The following is a 26546-nucleotide window of genomic DNA, read 5'->3' as shown; positions in this document are numbered from 1 at the left end:
ATTTTTAGACCTTCTTGAAAACCAAAAGTTTATTTTTTAATATTTTAGAGATAAGCAGAATTTGTAACTTTCAGACTTGATAATCAAGATGTTGATTTTCAAATTTTTTTCGAAAAAAAAAAGTAGTGTTAAGTGGAATATTTTGATTTTTTTTTTAGACGACAATTTCAGAAAAGTACTTATTTCTATTAAAATTTAGGCTGTATTCAAAAATTTGTCGTGTTTACGTGCACTGGAGCGTGGACCCTCCCACCCCCACCTCCAATCACGTCAGAAACAAATGCATGTCGCAGTCCCGAGAAATCGTCGTCCCAAAGGCATCCATCAGACGGCCACCTCGGAGCCAATTTCCGTCGAAAAACAAGGCCCATTAAAATGATCCATTGAATAATTCACTCGCGACCAACATAAAGAAAATTACATCCCAAAAGAAGCAAATTCATTTATTAAACAGTAGACCGAAGCATAACCAATTCCGAGAAAAATCAAAATGGCCCCGACCAAAAAAACTCAACGACAATTAATTCTTGAAACAAAACGGTCGTGGTGCCCACGAGTTGTCCGTTGCGTTTCCTCCTCATCTACATACTCTTGTATCGATTCGAGTGTGTTTTCAGCTCCGTTCCGGTGTATTTTTCCAGATTTATTGCCAGTTTGGCAAAGACACTAATCCGGTTTTCCGGTGAATTAATACGAAAATTCAATTAGGGAAGTACGCACCGGCAACATTGTCTGAACGAACAAACCAAACCGCTTACTTGATCCACAAAAAAATTAACAGAAAGATATTCAATTTAGCCGGAATCAGTTTAATCCAATGGGGAATGGAGTGGGTGGGGCAACCGAACGCAATCTGGCCAATGATTGAGCTCGAGTTAACTACGTTGGCGATACCATGGCAACCACTTAGTTGGTGGCTAGTGTTCTCCTGACATTCGTTAAAGTTGGCTGTTTTCCGGTCAGCTCTCGCTTGTTTCACGTGCCGTCGAATCCGGGCAGTGACGATGCGCAAACCAGTGCTCAATTAATTAATTAATCGCAATCCAATCTAATTAAAAATGTCGGACCACGAACTAACCGAAGACGACCACGAGATCAACGTCCTCGACACCGACAGCCGGCTGTCGCACAGTGACAGTGAGGCCCGGAGCTCCCGGAGCCGCTGCTCGACCCCGGAAAACTCCGGTTCGCATCACAATTCCACTACGGTCCTGCCTTTCTCGATTTCGAACCTTTTGGGCAAAAACTTCGAGCAGAAGTCAGAGCCGGACCAGCTCTATCCCAGCCCGGGGCTCTTCCCGCAGAGGGGCCTCGGGGGCCTCATGCCGTCGGGCTTTTACGGACAAGGTGTGTTGCGAGTGCCCGCGCACCGGCCCCTGGGGCCCGGCAGCCCCGCCGGCGGCGTCTTCAGCCCCTGGACGCTGGGCCTGGACCCGGTCCTGCAGCGCTCGGCGGCGGCGGCCGCCTTCGCCACGCAAGTCGTCAAGGATAGGCTGGCAGGTTAGTGCGAAAAATTCGGACGCCAGAGGGCGGCGTGATTGCACACCGTGGTAACTAGATGTTGACACGCGAAGTGTTCTGGGAAGGATGATGATGGGGATTAGTGAGCCGACGCATAACTAGAGCACAGATGATTGCTGGCTATTTTCTAATGGTTCTAAGCGACGAATTACGACATAATTAACGTGCTAGAGAAGTACAAAAAGAACTCGAGCGACGGGATTATCTATTGTATTCTCCTACACTCTAATTAATAATGCAGTGACAAATATTTCGATGATTAATGGTTCTATTGTTATGAGCCTCAAAATTACAAAAATTGGTAAACAGAAAAAGAGACTATAATGATATGGTGGGGAAATAAAGGTCAAACAACAATTTATTTCACACAAAAACATATAATATGTCACAAAAGCAACAAAAACAACAACAAAATTATTTTCGAGTTTTGCAATTTTTCACCGAATTTTTTTAGCTGAAACACCCTGTACCTAATTATCTGCACCTCTTAAAAACAATAATAATAAAAATTTATTGTCCAAAAAGAGTTACAAAAAAAACATGAGGGTAATAAAATTAAAAATAAATAACAACAATGTCTAAATTTGTTAAAACTAAGTATGTCATTTAGATATATTTATTTGTTTTCATGTTTTTTTATTTAAAGTTTTGTATTCATTTATCTATAAATCCGGGGTCAGTCTGTATGGATTATTCAGATCAATGAAGATTATTTATGTCTTTAATTAATTATACAGAAAGTTACTGTCATACTACCTACTTGTAAGAAAACAAATAGTTTTTTTTCTTTTATTGAAAAACCCATTTTCCATCCTCGTCCTCTGTAATGTGGATACCCACCAAAGTATGATGTGATGTGTTACCTACTATGGGTAATATGGTGCGCGGATATTTATCAGGGAATAACTCCAAGAATATTAAAGATAACCATATGAACCTTACTATTTTTGGAAAGCTCTCTTGATTATTTTTTTCAAAAAAGATCATTGTTCATCGACTAATAATTTTCTCACAAATTGCTGATTAATAGTAATAATGCTGTAACTAAATATTTCACAATTTAAAAACAGCAAGCTTTAAAATTGGATTTCTAGTTTGAAAATTTGATTAAAAAAAAAGCGGTAACAACCAAAAAATTAAAAAACCCTGTGAGCAGTTACAGTTACTTACTAATTTGAAGAACATTAAACAACTAAACTATAGACTTTTTTCTCCAAATTATTACTTTTTAGTGACGATATTTTTGAGTTATGCACATGCTTATTTCTTTACTTATTTATTTTATTATAAATTTTTTGAGAGTAAATTGGCATTTTTGACGAGTTTTACACTATATTCTTCTTTTCATACTGAAAAATTTTTAATTGAAAAAATGGTCAAGTCAGGTCAGGTAAAAAAAACGTAGAAACAGAAATTACTAGAATTGGACCAAATGACTTTTTTAATATTCCTAATTTTTAGTTGTTCTATATACTCAAAAAAGTGCAAAAATAATAAATTTGTCTTGTGTTTGAAAGATATGTTTTATTTTTATTTTAGATTTCTAAGTAATTTGTCAAATTAACACATATCAAAAATTACCATTAGACTTATCAGAACCTAGGCTAACAATTAGTCTTGTATAAGCTACATTTTTTAGAAAATTTCGAAAAATATTTCGTATGTTTTAAAAATATCTATTTGTCTATTTTTTTTCAGTTAAAAAAATTCAAAAACGACCGAATATCATTGCCGTCGAGGACTTTTTTTGAATTTTGAAAATTTTGAATTTCTACATTTGTTCAAAGACAAACAAAACTCAAAAGTTGATTAAAATACGACCTAAATCGTACGAACCTGTTCGTTTTTTTTCCCAGTTTCCTGAATTTGATTCTTACTTGATTGTTTACGCATTTTACGCATTTTACGAGAGCCTACCACTGTTATTGAATTTATTAGAATGAAAATTGGCATTTTTGCGAGTTTAATACTATATTTTTTCTAATCATACTAAAAAATTTTTAATTGAGACAGCTGGTCAGGTCATATAAAAAAAACGCAAAAACGGAAATCACTAGAATTGGGCCAAATATTCTTAATTTCTGAGTCCTAAAAACTCAAAAAAGTGCAAAAAACAAATGTGCCTTAAGTTTGAAAAAAATAATTTTTTATTTTCGAAGTGGTAACTAAAATTTTTTCGCAATTCGATTTTTCAAGAAACACGTGTTTGCTGTGCTTGACATTTTGAATTTTTCCTCAAGCCAGTAAATAAGCCATAAATGTAAATCGCACTTTCATTTATTAAGACATTGAATAAGCGCGTAACATTTCAATTAGACAAATAAAAATCCCGTACCGAGCAATTTAAAATCTCGTCATTGAGCTTAATTGTGTCTCCATTTGCACTAATGGACCGGCCCCAGTTGTAATCTCGCCTCAGATTGTAATAACCTTTTGCTTTGAATTCGTCCTTAAAATCGTGGATGCGGGCGCGCCGCCGCTATCAATCCCTCCTTATCCGCCTTAATAATTAAACTCAGTCTAATTATGTCCGTTCAGCTCCCACCAAACCAGATTGTAATTTAGCAAATTGTAGTCTCGCGGCGGCGCCGCTTTCACCCTTCCAGCCGAAAGACTAATTCCTCGTTGCATCTTGTGACAGCCGAATAAAAAACCCATTTACCCCACTAAATCAATTTAAAAGCATTGCGTTGTTCGCCGAAAAAATCCACTCCGGGAAAAAACACCATTAAAAGTGCAACGAATCTAATCGCCACCAATTCGACACAATTCCAAATCGCCGGCCGCGGCTCCGCCCCCGCATTTTTAATATTCGACCCGACTTTGCGGCGGCCATCTTGTCCCGAGGGAAAGCTCACTTTAAAAGTTCCCGTTGCGAAAAGCTCCGGCGCGGATTTAGAGTGACTTCATATTATATGTAATATGTATTGATCCGGAGGCCCCCCAAGCCCCGTTTCAGCGCGCGGTTTCCTTTTAACTTCTCCGGTTTAGCGAATTTTAAAATATGATGGAGATGTTTATGGGCGCACTTCGATCGCAACTTATACACGGTGCTTCGAAAACACGGAAGGCGCAGGCCACCGAAGGTCGGCCTGATATTTAATTAATCACATGTTTGGAGATAAAACTTAAATATGGTCAATAAAACCTAATGACAACTCTGTTGAGTTGGACTACAAGTATTACAGTCATTGTTACGGCGATTATTACACCCACGTGGTATTATTTGCGGTTGACGTGAAAGTTGTGTCTTAAATTATGAAATTGTTACAAAAGATTTGGTAAAAGTTGGTGCCACTAAAAATAGAATCGACTTGCAACTATAAAAATAAATAATAAAATGCTTGTGTTTTATTAGCTAGTTTTATCGGCAGTTTTGGTAATTAACCTGGATCAGTAATAAAATTTAAAGTTTTAGGTCTTTATTTCTTCAATTCAATGACACTGCAAATTAGATGATTATTATTTTCTATTTAGTTGTTTTCAAGCGACGGATACTTTCAATCTGTTTTGAAATATTCATTAAATTTGCGATTCTAGAGCATTCAGAGCAATTATTTATATACTTTTGATTTGACCCAGAAAACAAAAGGTCCCTCCATTTGTTCCATTGTTAGCAGGATTATTACATTTTTTAAAGTAAAAATTATAAACCAAAAACAATAGTCATTATAATGACAGTAGCATTTTTTTTGGTCAGTACCTATTCCAGTTTATTATTTCTTTTTTTACTACTAACTAGACATAGCAAATTTGTGAATAATTTTCATATCAAATACCTAAAATAACAAACAATAATTTTACAAATTTCCCAATTCATTACTTTTCCTATTTTTTTTGTTGCTTTGTTGGAACATATTCATTAGCGACTTCGCCGTGATTTTAGTGGTCTTTGATCGCAGTAATCTGGCTGTCTCATGTCAGTGTCGACAGCAGATTGCTAGATTCTGTTGTTATTACAGCGGAGCATTGTATTAATTTTTGAGAAGTGGGAATAAAAGAAAGGAATAAAAGAGCAGGAATTTTACGATCAACAAATTTATGGTTAATCTCGTAGAAGGTTAGTTATGTGGGGTTGCAGTGGTGTAATAAACTGGGGAAGCCTTCGAATGACAAGGATTTTATGTTTTGTGTGAAATAACACGTCAATTTGGCGCGTAATCGTGTCTTCGATCAAACGTTTGTATGTAAACACGGAATGAAATAAACAAGAGAACAAGATAGAAAACGATAGGAAACACGAAAGTCAAAGTAAATAGTTTGAAAGCAGGAATTGTAGTCATAATGAGAGTTTTTGTTTAAGTGGTGGCCATTTTGAAGACGCCATTTCGTTGACTGCATGTTATTATAGTCGTGGTACACGCGATGGGCCACTTATTAATTTACCATTCGAAAAAGTAATCGGCCGAGAGCTCATTTACATCGAATTTAGTCGGCGGTCGTAATATGGGACTATTATATTAACATGATGGCGGAAGTTTCCGTCGACCGGTCGATATTAATAATCCTTTATGGAAATTTAACATGTCATATCGGACTATTGACAATTCTACTTCTGATAGGCCGATATTACATCTAATGTACTGTCATATATCTGTTATTTAATTTATTCATACGTGACATTAACTTGAACGCCGTTTCTATTATATCGATTGTGGGATTCGTTATAGACAGCCACCGGAATTTTTAGCATCCGCATCTCGGCCACCGGATTATTGATGTGAGCGCTTCACGCCCAACAACTACAAATTATGCTGAATTATGGAAAACGGGGCTCTTCTCGGATCCTACTTTGATTGATTAACACAAAAAGAAAGGCGAAAACGAACAAACTGCACAATTAAACACAAAGTCCATAAAAAAAATTAAAACTGAAAATCCAATCTAGTTTTTCCAAAATTGATGACAATCCGCTGAAAATAAATAAATTTTCATGTTATTATCTCCATTGTCTACATGGTTCATTGTGGCCAACGTTTATCAAAACGTTATGTACGGACTTTATAAAAGAGGTGGTTTTGGAATTAGAATTTTCCGCATTTAATTATTTTATTTCCATGAAATTTCTGAAAAGTACCAATTTTTATCTACTCAGGCAACCAGTACAATCAAATTTTTCGGCAAACTTTTAATATCTACTACGACCCTACATTCATTTATAGACAGCCTGTACATTTTGTACAATGTGTTTTTAAATGATTCGCATCTAGTTAACTTTGAAACTGATGTACATGTAATAAAGTTTGTGCCGCTTTGCTCAATTAAATCCTTCGTCAATAAATGTCAAATCTGTCAATTATGAAATTCATTTTTTTTTAATTTCGTTAAAATGCAACTAAATTGTTACACTGTACAAAAAAACACTTATTATCGAAGCTTATTTCCGAATTGGAGACTTAATAAATGAAGAATAAATTAAATGCCTGTCATTAGATCTATAAAGCGGCATTTTCTGATTTTACATGAGAAATTCACAGACGACTAGATGTGAGTGACTCTAACACACATTGTGCAACAAAATGTGCCATGGCATCCAAAACGGAATTTTAATTGAATTAAATATAAACAATCCGTCGATAAGAGTCCGGAAAGATAAATCCCCGGTTTATACTCTAATAAATTCTTTCCGGCAGTTGTAGCAACTTGAACTAACAATAAACAAGATTTATGAAGTTTTGTGTCGGAAAAATGCGTGTTATAGTACGCATAAACCGATTAATTTGTGTAGGATAATTAGCGTCAAACTTCCGGTATTTGAGGCACCTTTGCGCCCAAATATACAGGGTGGCCCAGCTCAACTTCCATCTTCTGTAGCTCAGTCATTAGTAAAGTTGGACTTTTGAGATTTTGTAGACGTTATTTATACTCGGAGAAGTATTTCAGGAAAATATTTTTAATTATACAGAGTGTCACAAAAAAGTATGACTTCAATATAATTTTTTTTTCAAGGCATGCTATTATTTTTTTGTACTTATTAGGATACAATTTTAGCTTTTTACATGTTCCTACAAAATATCAAAACTCCAACTCCAACTGGGCTGGCCACCCTGTATGAGCGAATCGCAAGAAAAAGTGGAAACCGTTCAACAATCCACCCACACAGGAGTGGATTCCCCACTCGACTGCAGTAAAGTTTATCATTTTAAACATCCCCCGCAGGATCGCTCGTTTATTATAAATGAGCCAATTTAAAATTCATCCGCGTTAAAAACTCTCTGATATTAAAAAAGTAGGTGTCAATTTTTCTTACGAGTTTCGCGTCTAATCTTTGTAAAAATGGATTTGCGCCTCAAGTCGGGTAATTAATAAGGCAAGAGGTAACATTGTAGTATCATCGGTGGTCGTCGTGTTTTCTGGTCCCCTCGCAGCTATCAAACCTGAAAGCTTTATGTTGTTTTGCATTAAACAACTGATTATGTTCATCACGTTTTGTTTGGTTTATAGGTGACTTAAGAGAGTCATGATTAATTTTCTCCAGATAGCGATGGGATTTTAATAGCTCTTTTACGGTTAAGTATGTTGTTTTAATACACCATTCTGGCATAAATAAGCTTAATAACTCACTCGATTCGCGAGGATTTTTCGAGTTTTACGCCCATTCCTAGTTTTTCAAGTCGGGAAATCAATCGATTTGGGCTGTAATTAAACTAAGGACGGGCTTTTAACGCGGGAATTCGGACCGCGAAAATGGAGGGCGTTATAATGTGCTGAAACACTTTATGATATCGTCGCAGTAACGAGGTAATAACTTCACGGCAGCACCATCTTCAAGAGCGCCTCTTTGCCGGATGGATCGTAAAATTACGGCGGCATCAGTACCCTCGTTTGGGGCGGCTTTGTGGAAGAGATGACCTGGAGGGTGGAGTGCGGTTGCAGTCATAATTACCGTAATGTAACGTGATTTGTGACCAGAGGAGCGGAAATGCGAAAGGAAACGCAAACAGATCTCTGATATGATGCCGAATTGCATCATCATTTCTCACTAAATAATTTTTAAGAGTTTTCCGGTAATTTTTTTGGAAGTTGGTAATAAAACAAAACAATACAACACATTGTAATAGAGAAGGTCAATTCTAAAACGTTTCATTTCAACACATCGTAATAGTTTTGCCGCTTAGTAATTCATATCTCGAAAACTAAAAGTTCTACTGCATAACGGTTTATTCAAGTGAATTTTATGGCTCATTTTTTATATTATACTCCTTTTTCACAAAATTTAAAATTTTGAATGTACATTTTTTCTGACTTAAATTTTAGGTAAAAGACCTATCCTCAAAAAAATCAAAAATCTTGTTTTTCTTTTAAATTAGTTTAGCAAGATTTTATGGGCTTTCCTATGCTTTTACAACCCTCTAGAGTTGTTAAAAGTCCAAAAAAAGTTCATTTGTTCGATTTTTTGATGTTTGATTTTTTCAATTTTTGTCACGATTTTGGTCAATGTTCGGTACCCGGAACATTTCTCGAGCAATACCTCCGGAACTGTTAGAGATAACCCCACGAAGTGTATTAACGTTGGAAAGTGCTTTGAATTATCTATTTTTTTCAAAAAAGATTAATGTTCTCCGACTAATAGTTTTCGAGCAAATTGCTGATAAATGCAAAAATTGGTAAAATTTTAAAAAATTCATAAGTAAAAAACTATTAGGAATTTGGCAATTTTCTCGATGCCAATCGATTCCCCAGATCATTTTGCATAGGTATGGATCAAAACAGTTCCACTTTTTAGAATAGTTTAGCCGTAAATGAGAAAATAAAAAAAATTAAAAAAAAGTTAACACCCCCCCCTTAAAATCGGTCAATTTTTAAAGTGTCTCAAAATCAAATGAAACCTATTCTATCTTATAGATTTTGATGTGCTCTTTACGATGGAACAAACCGTTTTCTTCTAGCTCTTTTAGTTTGGCCGTAATCGGCGTTTGAAAATTGAAAAATTTTTTGCGAGATATCGCCTTGAGTCCTATGCAATTTTGTAGAGTTTTTTATTCCGGTTATCCTCCATTTTTCCGTTTCTCGATATCTTTAATAGTTTCGCCGTAATTGGCGGTTGAAAATTGAAAAAAAGTGAAAATGGAAACCTTTTTTTGCGTTTTTCTCGGAAACTAAAAGACTTAGAGCAACAAACAGAAAACCATCTAATAGCGCTTAATTTTGTCTCTTTTTTCGACCAAACCCGGAGCCGCTCCAGGCAACGGTTCCGGCTACAGAGACGATCAAAATTTTGCACTAAAAAAATTCATAAAAAAAAACTAAAAGTCGTAGAGCATTGCGGTTTGTTCGATTGAATTTTGCGGTTCATTTTACATATTATATCAATTTTTCACAAGAATTAAAAATCTAAAATTTTTTGTCTAAATTTAGGGTAGCCATTTGTCATAGTGAAAAATTTTATTCATTAAAAAAATTCATAACTCGAAAACTAAAAGTCGTAGAGCAGTGCGGTTTGTTCCGTTGGATTCAGCGGCTAATTTTACATATTATATCAATTTTTCACAAGAATTAAATATTTAAAATTTTTTGCCTAAATTTAGGGTGGCCATTTGTCATAATGAAACATTTTATTCATTAAAAAAATTCATAACTCGAAAACTAAAAGCCGTAGAGCAATGCGGTTTGTTCCAATGAATTCAGCGGCTCATTTTCTGTATTATACCAACTTTTCACGAGATTTAAAATTTTCAATTTTTTTGCTCAAATTTCCTGAGTAAACACTTACTTACCCTCCAAGAGGTGAAAAAAAATTTTTTTTTAAACTAACTCCAGCAAAATTTTATAGACTTCTACATGCCTTAACAACCCACAAAAGTTGTTAAAAGTCCACAAAAAGTCCAAATGTTCGATTTTTTGATGTTTGATTTTTCAATTTTCGTTGCAGTTTTTGTCGGTTTTGGGTACCCGGAACATTTCTCGAGCAATAGCTCCGGAACTATTAGAGATAACCCCATAAAGTGTATTATCATTGGAAAGCTCTTTGAATTATCTATTTTTTTCAAAAAAGATTATTGTTTTCCGACTAATAGTTTTCGAGCAAATTGCTGCTAAATGCAAAAGTTGGTAAAATTTTAAAAAATTCATAACTAAGAAACTATTGGAAATTTGTCAATTTTCTCGATGCCAATCGATTCCCCGGATCATTTTGCATAGAAATGGATCAATACAGTTCCACTTTTTAGAATAGTTTAGCCGTAAATGAGAAAATAAAAAAAATTAAAAAAAGTTAACACCCCCCTCTTAAAATCGGTCAATTTTTAAAGTGTCTCAAAATCAAATAAAACCTATTCTATCTTATAGATTTTGATGTGCTCTTTACGATGGAACAAACCGTTTTCTTCTAGCTCTTTTAGTGTGGCCGTAATCGGCGTTTGAAAATTGAAAAATTTTTTGCGAGATATCGCCTTGAGTCCTATGCCATTTTGTAGAGTTTTTTATTCCGGTTATCCTCCATTTTTCCGTTTCTCGATATCTTTAATAGTTTCGCCGTAATTGGCGATTGAAAATTGAAAAAAAGGGAAAATGGAAACCTTTTTTTGCGTTTTTCTCAGAAACTGTAAGACTTAGAGCAGCAAACAAAAAACCATCTGATAGCGCTTAATTTTATCTATTTTTTCGACCAAACCCGGAGCCGCTCCGAGCAACGGTTCCGGCTACAAAGGCGATCAAAGTTTTGCACTAAAAAAATTCATAAAAAAAAAACTAAAAGTCGTAGAGCATTGCTGTTTGTTCGATTGAACTTTACGGCTCATTTTACATATTATATCAATTTTTCACAAGAATTAAAAATCTAAAATTTTTTGCCTAAATTTAGGGTAGCCATTTGTCATAGTGAAAAATTTTATTCATTAAAAAAATTCATAACTCGAAAACTAAAAGTCGTATAGCAGTGCGGTTTGTTCCGTTGGATTCAGCGGCTCATTTTACATATTATGTCAATTTTTCACAAGAATTAAAAATTTAAAATTTTTTGCCTAAATTTAGGGTAGCCATTTGTCATAATGAAAAATTTTATTCATTAAAAAAATTCATAACTCGAAAACTAAAAGCCGTGGAGCAATGCGGTTTGTTCCATTGAATTCAGCGGCTCATTCTCTGTATTATACCAACTTTTCACGAGATTTAAAATTTTCAATTTTTTTGCTCAATTTCCTGAGTAAACACCCACAAAGAGGTGAAAAAAAATTTTTTTTTAAACTAACTCCAGCAAATTTTTATAGACTTCTACATGCCTTAACAACCCACAAAAGTTGTTAAAAGTCCACAAAAAGTCCAATTTTCGTGGCAGTTTTTGTCGGTTTTGGGTACCCAGAACATTTCTCGAGCAATAGCTCCGGAACTATTAGAGATAACCCCATAAAGTGTATTATCGTTGGAAAGCTCTTTAGATTATCTATCTTTTTCAAAAAAGACCTTTGTTCTCCGACTAATAGTTTTCGAGCAAATTGCTGCTAAATTCAAAAATTAGTAAAATTTTAAAAAATTCATAACTAAAAAACTATTAGGAATTTAGCAATTTTCTCGATGCCAATCGATTCCCCGGATCATTTTGCATAGGTACAGATTAAAACATTTCCACTGTTTCAAATAGTTTAGTCGTAATTGAAAAAATAAAAAAAAATAATTTGCTAAACCTTCATAAAAATGAAAAATGAATGAAAAACTCCCGAGTTGTTAAAAATCCAAAAAATGTCCATTCGATTTTTCTTTCTTTACGTTATTTTTACGTTAGTGTGCTTACTTGAAGATACGAAATAGTTGATGTTTTTTATACTTGATCCAAGAAAGTTTTTTGCATTTTTCTTTGTCTCTAGAATCATCAGCAGCACTTAAAAGCACTTCGTTAGGTATCCACACTGCAAAGTCCTTTTTCACTTAGATACTACAAATCCTGCACAAGAGAAGGAAAAGTGGATTTTGTGCAGATAGATTTCCTAATAAACGTCTGATTTACCCGCCATCCAATTTAGAAGCTTATTAGAATGAAATCAAATCAAGAACTTGAAACTTGAAAAAGCAAAGGTTAATTCCTCGAGACCTCGCTACGTAATAATTCTAAACTCGAAATCAGTTTCTCGTTACATTCAGCTCGGCGCAGCTAATAAACTGACATTTTGTTGAAATGTCGTTACCTCATCAGCGTAATTCCTTGTAATTGACTCGCGCGCCACTTACCTCTAATTAAAGATGAATAGAGCTATTAGAAACTGAATAATGTAAAACGTAATTACTTGAGTACATATTTTACATCAGTGTTAATCGTCGCAGCGATAAATATTAGTCGAAGCGTTCGATCCTGTAATTACAATAAATTACAGTTAATTATTAGTTGAAATGTCATGTAAAACGTTAATATATTAATACGATCGTGTGACAGCAGGCCAGCCCCATTAAAATTCAATACTAATCGAATTTAACATTTAATTCAACACGGCATGCGAACGCACAACACTCGCATTAAAAATAACAGCGGTGTACAACACAAAATCGCAAACGTCCAAATCCAACGTCACGGAATTATGACGCTTAATTAAAGCAGTAATGCTTTCGTCGATTCGGAACATGTCGGAAGCATTGTTGGCCGTTGTTCTATTACTTGTCAGATGCGATCTGAATGGAGGGAACGATAAAAAATCCTATTACGTGAACCGTTCCCATTGGCTGATTTCTTAATGATGTTTTTACGTGTGGTTAATACGGCGTGTTTGAAATGCTCATTTTTATTATAAAATTCAAGATGGCGGATAATTACAGTGCGAGCGACGTGCTTCGGAGGTTTTCAAATAAAATTCAATAGCTTTAACTGGTAGTTAAGCCCGTACTCGGTTATCTACGATAATCGCTAATGCGTACCTTTCATCCACAATGTAAAAATCATCCGTTTTTATTTTTCTCGAATTACGGAAATTGCCGCTTACGAGAATTAGATATTTATACATTGGTATAGGAAGAAATGTCTTGCTGGCAGCGGTTATGGTGTAATCGGTTTTCGGGCGACACATTTTGATAAATCGACGCGCTTACATCAAGATAAACGCCAGCGAAATACCCATTTTGCGTTCTTGGAAGCGGTTTTGGCTCCAATGAGATTTTCATTGTCATGTTTGATTAGTTAAGTGAAACAGAAGTAATACAGACTTTGCCTTTGAACGTTTTATCCTTCACAGTCCGCGATCGCGCCTTCGTTTGCCGGTAATGAAGTCGCTTTTAATGTAATTGTCGTTTAATTCCGGAAAATAACAATGCTAAAGGTCGGAATTAATTGCAACAAAATGTTTTTAGCTCTGCGGCTAATTGCCAGTCGATACTTTTGGCGAAAAAAGAACTCATCAAAGGAAGAATTTTTAATACCCAACCAAATAGTCAATAAAAAAACACTTTTCAAAAATTCACAACTAAAAATTTGATAAAAAATTCAAGCTTAGTGTCTTGCCTACCAACTGAAAAATGTCAAAATAAAATCGACTTCTCAGACTTTTTTGGTTTTTATTTTCTTTGACTACTGAAATTAATTTTTGTATTATTATTTTCAAATTAATTACGTTTAAACAGTTATTCTTATTGTGTAAAAAAATTCCTAGCAAACATTTTTTTCATTTTATGTTATACAACATTTTCATTTTTTAATTTTATTGGTTTTTATATTTATCATCAAATAATTTTAATCATAAAAAAAGTAAAAAAATTCTGAAAAAATTCATATGCTTAAAGAAAACAATAAAGAATTCAAAAGCACACGCTGATTTATGTATGGCAATTTGTTTTTGAGATAGGTATATTAAAACTACTTTTAGCAGACTAACCCTGTATAACACCAAACTTATGCAAAAAAAGTACTAGATTTTTTTTAAATATATCAGGATTTAAAATTTAGAAAAAGTATAAGCAAATTTCAAAAGATTGCGTCACTAAATTTGTACCAAAAATTGTTGAATCTTGTTTTTGTTCACAGATCCTTTATTAATATCAAAAAAAGTTTACAAGAGGATTTGTTAAAACACTTTCAAAATCAGTAAAAGAAAAAAAGAGAACAGGGCTTTATTTTATACCTTAATTTTTTTAATGTTTCCTTACTTTTTTAAATTTATTTGTCGGATTGGCATTTATTTTTTCAGTTCTAACTAAAATAGTGATTTTTACGTCAAATATAAATAAAATAAGAGATACATTATCACAAACATTGAGAAACATCCAAATTTAAGCGATTTTATCTTATTTACTATTCAATCTTTTTACTTTTTTCTAGTATGTAATTTATTTTCTTGTATCTATAACACCAAATAATCAAGAAAAGTATTAAAAAAACTATACATTTATTTTTATAATGTTCTGGATGACATTGCAATTTTAAAAAATGATTATAGTTTAATATAACAATAATTTTTCTTAATTTATTTCTAGGATTGGCTTTCATTTTTTTAATTCTTATTATATTATATACCTCAAATATAAATAAAAATAAGAAATACTTTCTCACGAACATTGAGAAACAAATGTAAGTAATTTTTTTCTTATTTCTTTTTTTATTTTTTTTTACTAATTTATTTTCTTCTACCTCTAAAACCAAATATCCAAGATATATCCCAAAAACAACCTAAACCTTTACTTTTATAATATTCTAAATGACATTACAAAATAAATTTCAATTTATCATTTCATTATTTCATGTAGAATAAAATTCTAACAATATGTTATGTTGCAAAATTTTGAAAAATTCTTTCAGTTCAATAAGAAAATTTAATTTTTACACGTTTTTACACAAGATGTTCTACAGTTTTACATAATTTTAACAGTTTATTAACTCGTAAAATAGCGAAAAAAATGGACAAAAATGTACTAAACGACAAAAAAAAAATAGACGATAAAAATGTATATTTAACGGCACAAAGAAAAGCAATACTTATTTCATAAATCAGTGCAAAATCAATAAAATAACATGACATTTAGAAATAATAATAAAAAATAAAAAACAATTAAATGGTAGACAAATATACAAATTGATAGGTGTATAATACCAGCATTACCAATTTATTGTTTTAATATTTTTGGTGTGTTGTCTAAAACTTGTATTGCCGTGTATTGTGTTCTTTCGGTCCGGAATTTTTTAGTACTTTTCCTTTTCTGTTGTCTTGAAATCTTTTATTAGTCGTCATTAGTTTAATTCACTGTTTTATGTGATTCTTTATCATGCAGATAAAAAGATTTATTTCACAAAGAATTACAAAAAACAAAGTATAAATTGGACAACTAGGTATTGTTAAATAAAAACCAGGTATAATTTGAATTTTTGGGATAATTTTTAAAAGCTAAAAATTCCACAAAAAAATTTAATGCTTAATCTGTTGTTGTCAATCTATTCTTTTACGACTTTAATTTTATAAGTAGGTATAAAGGTAGCGTTAAACAGCTATTGAGAAATGTCAAGTATTCCTTAATCCGGCCCTGACCAGAGCAATATTAAAATGAGCCTCCTCGTGCCCTAATTAGAAAATAATTGCGCCCGAAAATGTTATCAAACTCCTTATCAAGGCAACAATCCCCAGCACAATTAGTGTTAGCCCCAAAAAAATTAATGAAATATTTACGAGGTAATAAAAATGAGTGAATATAAATTTCCAGCGACGTTTCCAATGACGAGGCGGATCGGCCACCCTTACCAGAACAGAACGCCCCCGAAGCGAAAGAAGCCCCGCACCTCCTTCACCCGCTTACAAATCGCCGAACTGGAGAAACGTTTCCACAAACAGAAATATTTAGCGTCGGCTGAAAGAGCGGCGCTCGCGAAAACGCTCAAAATGACCGACGCTCAAGTCAAGACGTGGTTCCAGAACCGCAGGACGAAGTGGCGGTGAGTCTTGGAATTTTTTCTCCTAGCCTCGGATTATTTTTATTGCTTCGGTTTATTGTGGTTTTATCGCGAGGTCCCCCGAAATCATTATTTAATATCTTTACAATTCGTTTCCTGTGTCTATCACTGTTATTATGTAATTTTGCGGTTCGCAATCACCGCACGATTCGAAAGAAGTAAATTAAAATAGACGAAATTACAACAAGCGCAAGAAAAAGTCGACAGTTTCGTTGTTGAAACCATCAAAAGACAAGAAAATAAATTATCATGGACGATTAAATTTTATGTCGTGCTTTGTAATCTTTGTGTTATCTTTTGGTGGTCGTAATGCGGAGAAAACCAGTTTGAAAAATCGGTGACATGTTATTTATTACACAAGGTAGTCGGAAAAATCAACAGCTACATTCTGTACTACAAAGCTGGAATCAACAGACAGCGAGCAACTAAACTAAAATTTCATTAAACAAAATTTTTTTTTCTGTCCATCGATTTTTTAAATCAGCTCATTTCCTGTGCTTCTAGTAGTTTTCGTTCTTTCTTTCTAGTAGGTTGTCAAGTGAATAAAAAGAAAAAAACGATACGAAATCCTGTGTTGGGCTGGACAGCATTTTAGGAATTTTTCGTCACTTTAAGAAAAGATAACCGACTTTGAACAACAAAATCAAAACAAAGGAAACAAACTACAATAAACTATTTATTTTATTTCGTAATTTTCGGCATTAGTTTGATGATACTTTAGAAAATGTTAACAAATTGAGCGTAACAAGCTAAATATTTTCCCAATTATTTTGTAGTTTTCTGTTTCGTATATTTACATAAATTAGGGAAAAACCCTTTTGTTTGCTCCTGCGCCCCGTTTTAACGACGCGGTTTCCAAAGCGATACAGATCGTATTAGTGTAATTGACTGAAGGTTGGTTGTCTGAGACGCCGTCAAGCGCTGGTAAAACACACCCTAATCGAATTTCTCGCCGTCGTTTATTCCATTTGTTTGGCTCTGTTTTACGTTCGCATGCGAGCCACTAATATGGATTTAACTGAACGTAATTCCGCCACCGCACCGCTCCGGCAGGCGACACAAATAGAAGAAGCCGAGAGAATCTAACACATTTCTCGCTTGTTGATTAAAACCGGAGTTATGTCGAGTAGTCCTTTGTAACAAACTGCCTCGACTTTTAATTACCTGTTCTGTAATGGACATACCGTGTTTAACAAGGCCGTGGTGGCGCCGGCGGGGGCTCTGACAGCCGCAGCCCCACAACGCGATTTCAATAGGGGCACTTGTAATCTTTTTAACAATTTTTTCTTTATTCAAATGCGAAAAGCGCGCTTGTGGGCCGACGCCGGGATTGCATTCCCGAGATGCCATCAACCGGACCTGTGGCCACTTTAAAACCGACTTTATCGCTTTCTCGTGTATTTATTGGAGTGGTTTAAAAGCTTCCTTTTCATTGTACTGCTGGAAGACGAGACGTGTAAAAGCGAGGAAATGGGTTGTTGTTGCTTGTCGTTGCGCAACTACTTTTAATGATTTAATTTGGACGAGTAACGGTGACCCAAACGATTGCAATACAGCAAAAACAATTAAAATGTTTTGGAAATTCCCCTTCTCAATCAAAACCAAGAATTTTGTTAGTAAATAGTGTGTGTTCAGAAATTTTCTACAATTTCTTAGAATTGAAATTAATTAATTAATTAAGTAATGTGGTGTTCTGATAAAAATCCGCAAAAAATTACGAACCTCAAAAAAAATTAATTATGTAAAAATTAAGTAGGTATACATAGTATAAGTATATGTAGCAATTTAATAAAAAATGCTGAATTTTGTAAAATTATTAGTTTTTGAGGTAGGTATGTACTGGGTGGACAACCTTATCGAGCACCAAAGAAAATCGCGACTTCTAATGAAATAAAAATCCTGAAATTTTACACACAAGTCTGTACATTGATAAGGACAATTTTCGATTTTTGTTAATTTTTTTTGTTAATAAATAAAGTCGTAGCAGTTTTGTGTGTTTTTGGGCATTAACTGTAATTTTAACTACAAAGTTTGCAGACCAAATAAATCCTTACCTGCTAGCCCATCGAACGCTGGTATCAGAATTATAAATTTTTACTTGGTTGGTGAAATAATCGGTCTTTTTTATTTAGACGCAAACCAGACGCGTGATTTATTAAAAGATGGTACAATTTGCCAACAAAGAGATCAGTTATTTACAGATTTGCAATAAAACTGATGCCTGCATTGAAATATTTCAACGAAATCTTTAACAATCTTACCCCAATTACAGTTCACATTGTCGACGCCACAAGTAGCAACTCATAAATAAAAATAATTTTTAAAGTTAAAATGTAAAAGTGCGTTTAATTCAAAATCTGATTGGTATTTTTTTTCGCTAATTTCGTAAACAATTATCTAAAGTGAATACGCGTGGTTTAGTATAAAATTTAGAATTTGACTTTTTGGTCGAAAATTACTTTTTTTTAATTATTATTTTTATCTGCTAGTAAAAAATTACCAAAAAATTAGGGGAGATACCATTCGAATATTTTTTTATTTAATTAGAAATCGCGATCTTCTTAGGTGCACGATAAGCTTGCCCCACCTGGTATATGTAGCTATTTTACAAAAAATGCAGAATTTGTGAAATTATTATTTTTGAGATAGGTATAGACGAGGTAGGTATGTACAGTCCCGTCAAAAAAATATAATACAGTTAATGTGTACGTTTGACTAGTTTATAAACCAGCTGGATATTGTATAAACTAGCTGAACAGATTGTAAACTAACTTGGTGGTTGAATTTTATGACCTAAAAGATTTAGTCAGACTTTTGTTTGATAGGGATATCATTCTTGTTTATCGTGACTGTACCTACCTATAGATGTTTAAAATAAACCGTAAAAAAGTGATTTACTAATCAGAATAAGCAATTTTTGACCAATTTTTATAAAAGTCAGTTAAAAGTCGATCATAATGAAACAAAATTCTGGAGCTAAACAAATAAAAAGCAATTGTTGCCCTTTTGCATATTCATTAGTTCCTCAAACTATTTAAATTTTTGGGCGCAAATTCGTTGACAGATGCGGCGTGTGTTGATAAACGTTCGGCGTTTTAATTGGCTAGCCCTATCAGCGCGATAAAGCCCATAACTCCAATCCCTCGCATCTGTTTAATTTCCCTCCTCTCTGAGTAGTTAGTCGTAGTCAACTAATTTAGCCAAAAACAAATTAAACAATTCCGAAAATTAGGGAATAATGAACACCAGAACAGCGGCGAACATTATCTAAATAGCGTTAGGTGTTGATACAATGAAGCTTTCATAATTAATTAACACACTAATTAAACTACGCGGGCGCACATCTAATCAGTACCCGGCTTAAGCGCGAGCGGAACACCCCGTCTTTGCCTCATTTTAATTACCTCCCGCCCATTTAATAATTACAACGCCGGCTAGATGTTGGCGTTTCGCGTTCACTGATTGGCTCAGACCGAATCACGGCGTGACGTTTTGGAAAAAATCGCCGATCGGGAAGATGGCGCGTTTGCCGCTCGCTGTAAACGACTAAAAGGCGTTTCGCTAATCGCACCTGACGTTCAATTATTAACAAAGCACTAAAGCCAGCCGCCTGCAGCACGGTTGCGGTCCCGGCTATATTTTAATTATGATTTACATAGTCTACTGCGATACACTGTTTGCCACATATTATAAATTAGCGCAACATTCTGTCAAGTTAAATACATTTAACAATTAATTCCGGTAATTGCGTGTAATTATTCAATAATTGGGAGCGCGGGCGAGGCGAGGACGGGACTAACCGGGGATTAGGGAGGTATTTGTGTACGAGGTGCGAAGGGGGCTTAAGGACGTTTCACGACGATGGTATTTACATTAAGTTCTGGCGCCGGATTGTGCTGGTTTTACATCGAACAGGGGCATTAGGACGGATACCTGAGGGTAAAAGGTTTACGGACGTCAGATGATAACAAAATACAGATAACAAACTCGTAGCAATTAGTCCCACTTTTATTTCGCATTCATTTCTTTTCAACGATTTCAAATTCTAAAAGTACTCCGTAAAAAGTCCGTAAGTTCAGCTATTCTGTAATATTTAGGAAAATTACCACTGATTTTGTATCTCTATTAAAAACAATACATTACATTGCAATACAAAACAATACCTAAAAATTCACGACATTACTTCACATTACTAGAAAATACTTGACAACAGGCAACAATAAGTGATATAACAAGCCACATTAAAACAAATAAAAATTTAAAAGATGAAAATAGCTTGAATAATGTCAGAAATCCAGAAAAAAAAATCAAAACCTCGGAGAATATGATTAAGATGAAGGTTCAAACAATTTGAAAAAGCGTTTACGAAAATTTGACACTTTAAAATTAAAAAAGACAAATTTAATTAAATCAAAGCCAAAATTAAAATAGTAAAATAAGATAGCAAAGAAACAACAGAGTTTGAAAATGAAGATCAATGTGATAGTGAAACCAAAAACTTTTTTGGTTTAAAAGGCACTATGCCAACAACTATTTTTAAAGTAAAAGGTGAAACTTATTGAAACTTTTAAAACCATAAAACCGAAGAATAAAACAATGTGCAACAACATCTGATTAACTTACTTTTTGTTTACACATGACGGACGGGACAAAAAAATCATGTGTGTGAAAATAGCTCTAAAATATTTATTCAGACAGGATTTATTTATTAAATACTGTAAGAATATTAAAATTAGACAGTGGAAATTAGAAATTATTGGTTTTGCTAAACAACGTAAAAAATAAGATCAACGGACAACGGACGGGACACCAAAAGTTATAAAAATAAAAAAGCTCCATTTTCTAAACTCCCAGAAACTAGAAAAATATCCAACAGTTGTCTAATGTCAGTATTTTATGTTATCGCCTATAAGGCACACTGTAATATTCAATGAATTACCACTTTAAAAAATCCTTTTCTCACAAAATAGGTACATTAAATATAAACCGAATCGTGTATTTTTTGAAAAAAACATTTTGAAATTTTGGAAGTCAGATTACATTTTCCCTGCAACGGCTGGCAATGTAAAACAATTTTTGACAGTACTACTAAATAAAATTTTATGTCTTATGTAAAATTGTTCATAGAATTCGAATGTATTAACCGATTTTCTTTAAACCTCCTAGTTTTTGGGTTTTTTTTGTGTTTAAGAAAGCTTAAAATAACGTCGGAAAATAACGACGAAAATTTGAAAAATCGGAGAAAAGATATGAGTTTTGTCATACTCATAAGATAAGGAATTAAAAATTATTCAAGAGTTTTTGGGCGTTTTTTTTGAGTTTTTGAAAATCATCAAAAGCGAGGAATTGAAGATACATATTTTATGCAAAGTTTTCTGCTAGTTTTTGAGTTAAACACCGCCAGAAAGTCGGAAAATCTGAGAAAAGCTTTCGGCGTGAGTGTGTAAGTTGGTGTCCCGCGGGTCGCTGGAAGTGCGCTAAAAAAGCAATCGTCAATTGATTGACATTGTACAACATTAGGTGGGGTCGATTCGGGCCGAGTAGTGCCAATTTGACGCCGTAAAAGCTCGTGTATTATGCAGGAGCCGACAGAGCGATATCTTGAATAATGTAGCCCGACATAGGTCTAGTATTTAGGATGTTAAATATTCACACGTGCAGTCGACACTCCAGCTATCAGCAAAAAGCCAACAATCGTTGAGAGAAACGCGGAAACGGAAATCGTGACGTATGTTAGTCTTAATAGTCGTTTCGCGTTTTACAAATTGACACAAGCGTGATAATAATAAAATGTCGCAGATTTTCTTTGTGCTTTAACTAATGGCCATTTAACTGGAAGTGGTTTTGTCACTAGACGTCTTACTTGACTAACAGAGCACGAACAGCACAATGGACGCACACAACGAAATCACAAATTTTTAATAATACAAGCGATCGCTTTTTGGCCGAATTGTGGAATTATTAAAACGTTTAAAGTCGCGGTTGACAGCACGAGGAAAGACGTCGCAGCGAACGTTCTTTTAAAATCCCTTGTCAACCGGCGAGATATAGAGCTGTCCCGGACTCACTCCGGGAACTTACGATCATCATAACAACTCCTGCATTATTCAAACTAACGCAGCTGAAATATGGACGCCGACAAACATAAATACAATCATGTCCGAGTGAAATGTCTTAAATCAGAAACGAATTTACGATATTTGCCGAGATGGCCACGCGTTAGAATTTTGACAGGAAAGATGAGAAACACCAGCAATTACCAGCGTTTCTCGTGAGAAACAACAATAATTGTTCTCAAAATGAGGAAAGTTGTAGTCGACGTGAAATCACAATTAAAAAGAAATATTTTGTTTTATTTGAAATCATTCCAAATTGCCAAATAATTACCTACCAGTTCCTTAAATAGTTAAAAAAATTAAAATTATCTTTAACGAGAAAAAATTTAATTTGAATTTTTGATAACTTCTAGAGGCCAGTGATTCTAAGTTCTGTAATGTTTAATCTATGGTTAAAGTATTTGCACTTCTTCACGAGATATCCTCAATAGTTTAATATTTTTAACATTTTTGTTTGAGTTTGAAAAAAAATGTTTTTAATTTATGGTTTAATTCTGTGAAAATTTTGTTAAAAATTTTTCACGAAACTTTGAATTAAAAAAAATTGTTAATTTTCAAACCCAAACTGAAAAAGGTTTTTCACTTTTTAAATTTTTGGAACCCTCAGATTAACAGAATAAAAAAAATATTTTCAATGATATAAAAAATATAATTTGAATTTTTGGGATAACCTTTAAGGGCTATAATTCTAAGCTTTCATAAAAAAATCCGGGTCAATTTATTTTTAATGTTTAATCTGTTGTTAAAGTACCATGCGGTTTTTTCAAATTTTGATCTAGTTGTCCATGACAGTTAGGCACTTTAACCCGATGTCCATTACGGAAATACAGAGCGTTTAAAAAGTCTTTAGATCAACTCTTGCTGTGGAATTTAGATTGCCAGATTTATAGTTTTGGCTAAATTCGAAAAATCTTCGTATGAACTCCAATCCCCACTTTAATAATTTATTAAAAAAAACATTGGTTTTAAAAACACTGTAGTGTAACAATGTGACTTCTTTAGGTAGAGTTTGAAAAAAAGCGATTTTTTAAATGTATGGTTTAATACTATAAAAAATTCTTTAACAGTTTTTCATAGAATTACACCCTAAATTAAAAAAATATTTTTTAACTCAAACTGAAAAAGTTTTTTAAAATTTTAGAATCCTCAGGTTAATTAATTAACAAAATAAAAATAATTTTTAAGAACAAAAATACAGTACAATAATATTTTGTATTTTTGGGATATCTAACTTTTAGATACTAATAATTCTAAGTTTTCAGAAAAAAAAAATAAAAATCCGGGTCAATTTACTTTTAATGAATAATCTATGGTTAAAATTTATTATATTTGCATTTCCTCTCTACAGTTTTGGCCAAGTTCGAAAAATCTTCATAATAAGCTCCAAAAAACACTATAATTTAACAGTACAACTTTTCAGTTTGACTTTGAAAAAAAAACCTGACCTGATCTGACCTAATTTTTTTTTTCAATTTTTAAATTTTTGGAGCCTTCAGAAGCGAGTTTTTATAATTCTGTAAAAATTCATTAACAATTTTTCACAAAAAAAACTCCGTTAAAAAAAAGTTATACAAAATGCCTTTTTTCAAACACAACCTGAAAAAGTTTTTCCAATTTTAAAATTTTTGGAACCTTGAGAAGTGCAAAAACATAATTTGACAGTACACACTACATATTTTTAACCTTTACAGTTTTTCAAAATTTGTCCACTTGTACATAAGTTCGAAATTTTCTCAAAAACTATAAATTTTACGAAAAAAACTATATTTTAAATAAAAAATTTAACTAACGGCTTATTACATCAGGTTTTTGATTTTGTAATTTCATTCTTCAATAAAGCTAATCAAAGCAGCCTGGTTTTTGAATTGGCAATGTTGCCAATTTTTTAAATTAATGTTTATCATTTTTTTTATATTCCAGGCGTCAGACGGCAGAAGAGCGTGAAGCAGAACGCCAGGCCGCCAACCGCCTCATGCTCAGCCTGCAAGCGGAGGCCCTGAGCAAAGGCTACATGAGCGAAGGCCCTCCCCCCAGCTCCGGCCCTGGCGACACGGCCCTCAGCGCGCTGCAAAACCTCCAGCCGTGGGCCGGGCCCTACAGCGCCCCCCAGCCGGCCCTGGCCGAATCAATGTGTTAAATAAAAAAAAAACTCGAAAAACTCAAACAAAGTGCAATCGAAACCTTGTGTTATAATATGGACCGTACTCGACTGAACGATGCGCAAGTAGTGTGATCTAAATGTATAAAAACCTAGATTAAAAAATTGTAGATAATGAGTTTTACTGTAAGCACTAGAGTAATTGATGCATTGCGAAATAAACTGTATGACACTGGAAGCGAGTTTTAGTGCACATTAATATTGAGACGTCGCTGAGCCGGGCCTGGACAGGAAATCAAACCGCAAATTGAGCATTAGATTTGACCAGGCGAGACCGACTTGCAGGCCCGGCTTTAAAATTAAATACCTACCCTGTCATTTCGCTCTCAATGACAACTTTTATTATGTCACAAATTATTGTCCTTGGATTGCGTGCGACTTTTCGGACAATCGACGATATCCTGTCTCGAATCGAATTTGTTTTACCAACAGACACCTGTGTGTATTTTACGATTTTAAGATAATTTGGGCAATTTTTTAAATTATACCGCAGAGGGTGGATATAATGACTAAATACCGACCCCGGAGCCGGACCCAAAAAATTTGTTTACACTTCATTTCGCCAATAAAAAACGCACAAGACCATTTGATGACAGTTTTTGTGCGGAAATAAATGAAATCTCGTTCATCTATGAGGTGATGGCGATGTGATTAGCGTGCTTTTTTCGGAAATTACTTTAAAATTACGATTGTTGGTACAGGATGAAGCTGCTTTTTATTAAAAGTATTTTTACAAGATTTGATGGCTTCGCGGAATTGCCACACGGCTTGCTTGTGTGGGAACGGATGACAAATCCTAATCGCTTAATTCGAAATTTTTTAATTGAGTTTTGTAATCGCACGTCAGACTTTCTTCGAACGCCGCTGGCGAAATATTAAATTAAAATTCGTCAAGCCAGTGCTCTTAAAATTATTAGCCAACGGTAATTTAAACATTCTGCAACTACGGACGCCTTAGAAATTGCAATAAATTTAAAATTAATCGAAATGTGTGATTAAAATTAAATTACTAGGTAATTTTATCATGAACTTAACCAAAATTTCAACAAAGCGGTTTAAAAACTAGTGTCACTGTTTATGGTTTTTGAATATTTTGCAAACTGTTTTTGTAAAAAACAATTCGAAGTTTACATTTTCGACAAAATCAAGATTATAAATAAAATATACACATAACACACAAAAAATATAATCAAAAATTGTTTCAGTGGAGATCACCGAAAACCTCCAATTTTTTTACTATTAATTTATATTAATTAATAATAATTAATAATTAATTCAGATTTTTTCTAAAGCAGAGTATGTTTCCCAAAAGTAAATAAAAAAACTAGAATCAAGGTTATAGAATACTTTTCTAAGCTTTATAAAAATTGTAATCAAAGTTTTCAACATAGAAGAAACACGTGATTTGAAATAACCTAACTCTTTTTTCCTGACTTTATGGCAAACATATCTTAAAATTTCCTTAAATAAGTATATCAAGTATATCAAGTATTACCTACAAATTTTCCATTTTTTCCATTTTAACATTTTTACGTCAGTTTAATCAGTTGTTCATCAACTGTATTTCATAATAAGTTGTAAATATAATTTATTTCTGAAATTAACCTGTAACGTTCTAAATAATTTCAATAGAGTGAAACAAAAACTCGTCTAAAAATTAGTAAAAAAATAAACGTTTAATTTTCTGTAAAATATCCCTAGACTGTTATTTATTGAGAAATAAATATTACTTTGTTTCAATAGAGCAGAGCAGAAGCTTGTCTCAAAGTTAGTGATTTTTTTATCGAAATATTTATTTACTTTCCATATTTACTATAAAATTAAAAATTTTCGGAATAGCTTGGAATTATTAAAATTTTGTTTAGAATTTTCGGAATTACTAGAATTGTTTGCAAAT

General features: G+C 33.5%; 1 protein-coding gene across 1 annotated transcript; it reads left to right on the top strand.

Moving 5' to 3' along the window:
• The first annotated feature begins 922 nt into the window (after positions 1-922).
• On the top strand, positions 923-24827 carry C15. Its single transcript, XM_008200092.3, has 3 exons — positions 923-1500; positions 16129-16357; positions 24412-24827. Exons 1-3 carry the CDS (start codon positions 1059-1061, stop codon positions 24626-24628), a joined length of 888 nt encoding a protein of 295 aa, XP_008198314.1. The 5' UTR covers positions 923-1058; the 3' UTR covers positions 24629-24827.
• The last annotated feature ends 1719 nt before the right edge of the window (positions 24828-26546 follow it).

This window comes from Tribolium castaneum, chromosome 2, assembly GCF_031307605.1.
Source record: "Tribolium castaneum strain GA2 chromosome 2, icTriCast1.1, whole genome shotgun sequence".
NCBI classification, from domain to species: Eukaryota; Metazoa; Arthropoda; class Insecta; order Coleoptera; family Tenebrionidae; genus Tribolium; species Tribolium castaneum.
The sequence above is the reverse complement of the archived record's forward strand: the minus strand, read 5'-3'. Positions and strand labels throughout refer to the sequence as shown.

Excerpts from the sequence above, each read along its gene's own strand:
- C15 (XM_008200092.3), top strand. The coding sequence starts at position 1,059 with ATGTCGGACCACGAACTAACCGAAGACGACCACGAGATCAACGTCCTC. Across the intron at positions 1,501-16,128 it reads CGTCAAGGATAGGCTGGCAG|CGACGTTTCCAATGACGAGG; the intron begins GTTAGTGCGAAA and ends ATAAATTTCCAG. Across the intron at positions 16,358-24,411 it reads AACCGCAGGACGAAGTGGCG|GCGTCAGACGGCAGAAGAGC; the intron begins GTGAGTCTTGGA and ends TTTATATTCCAG.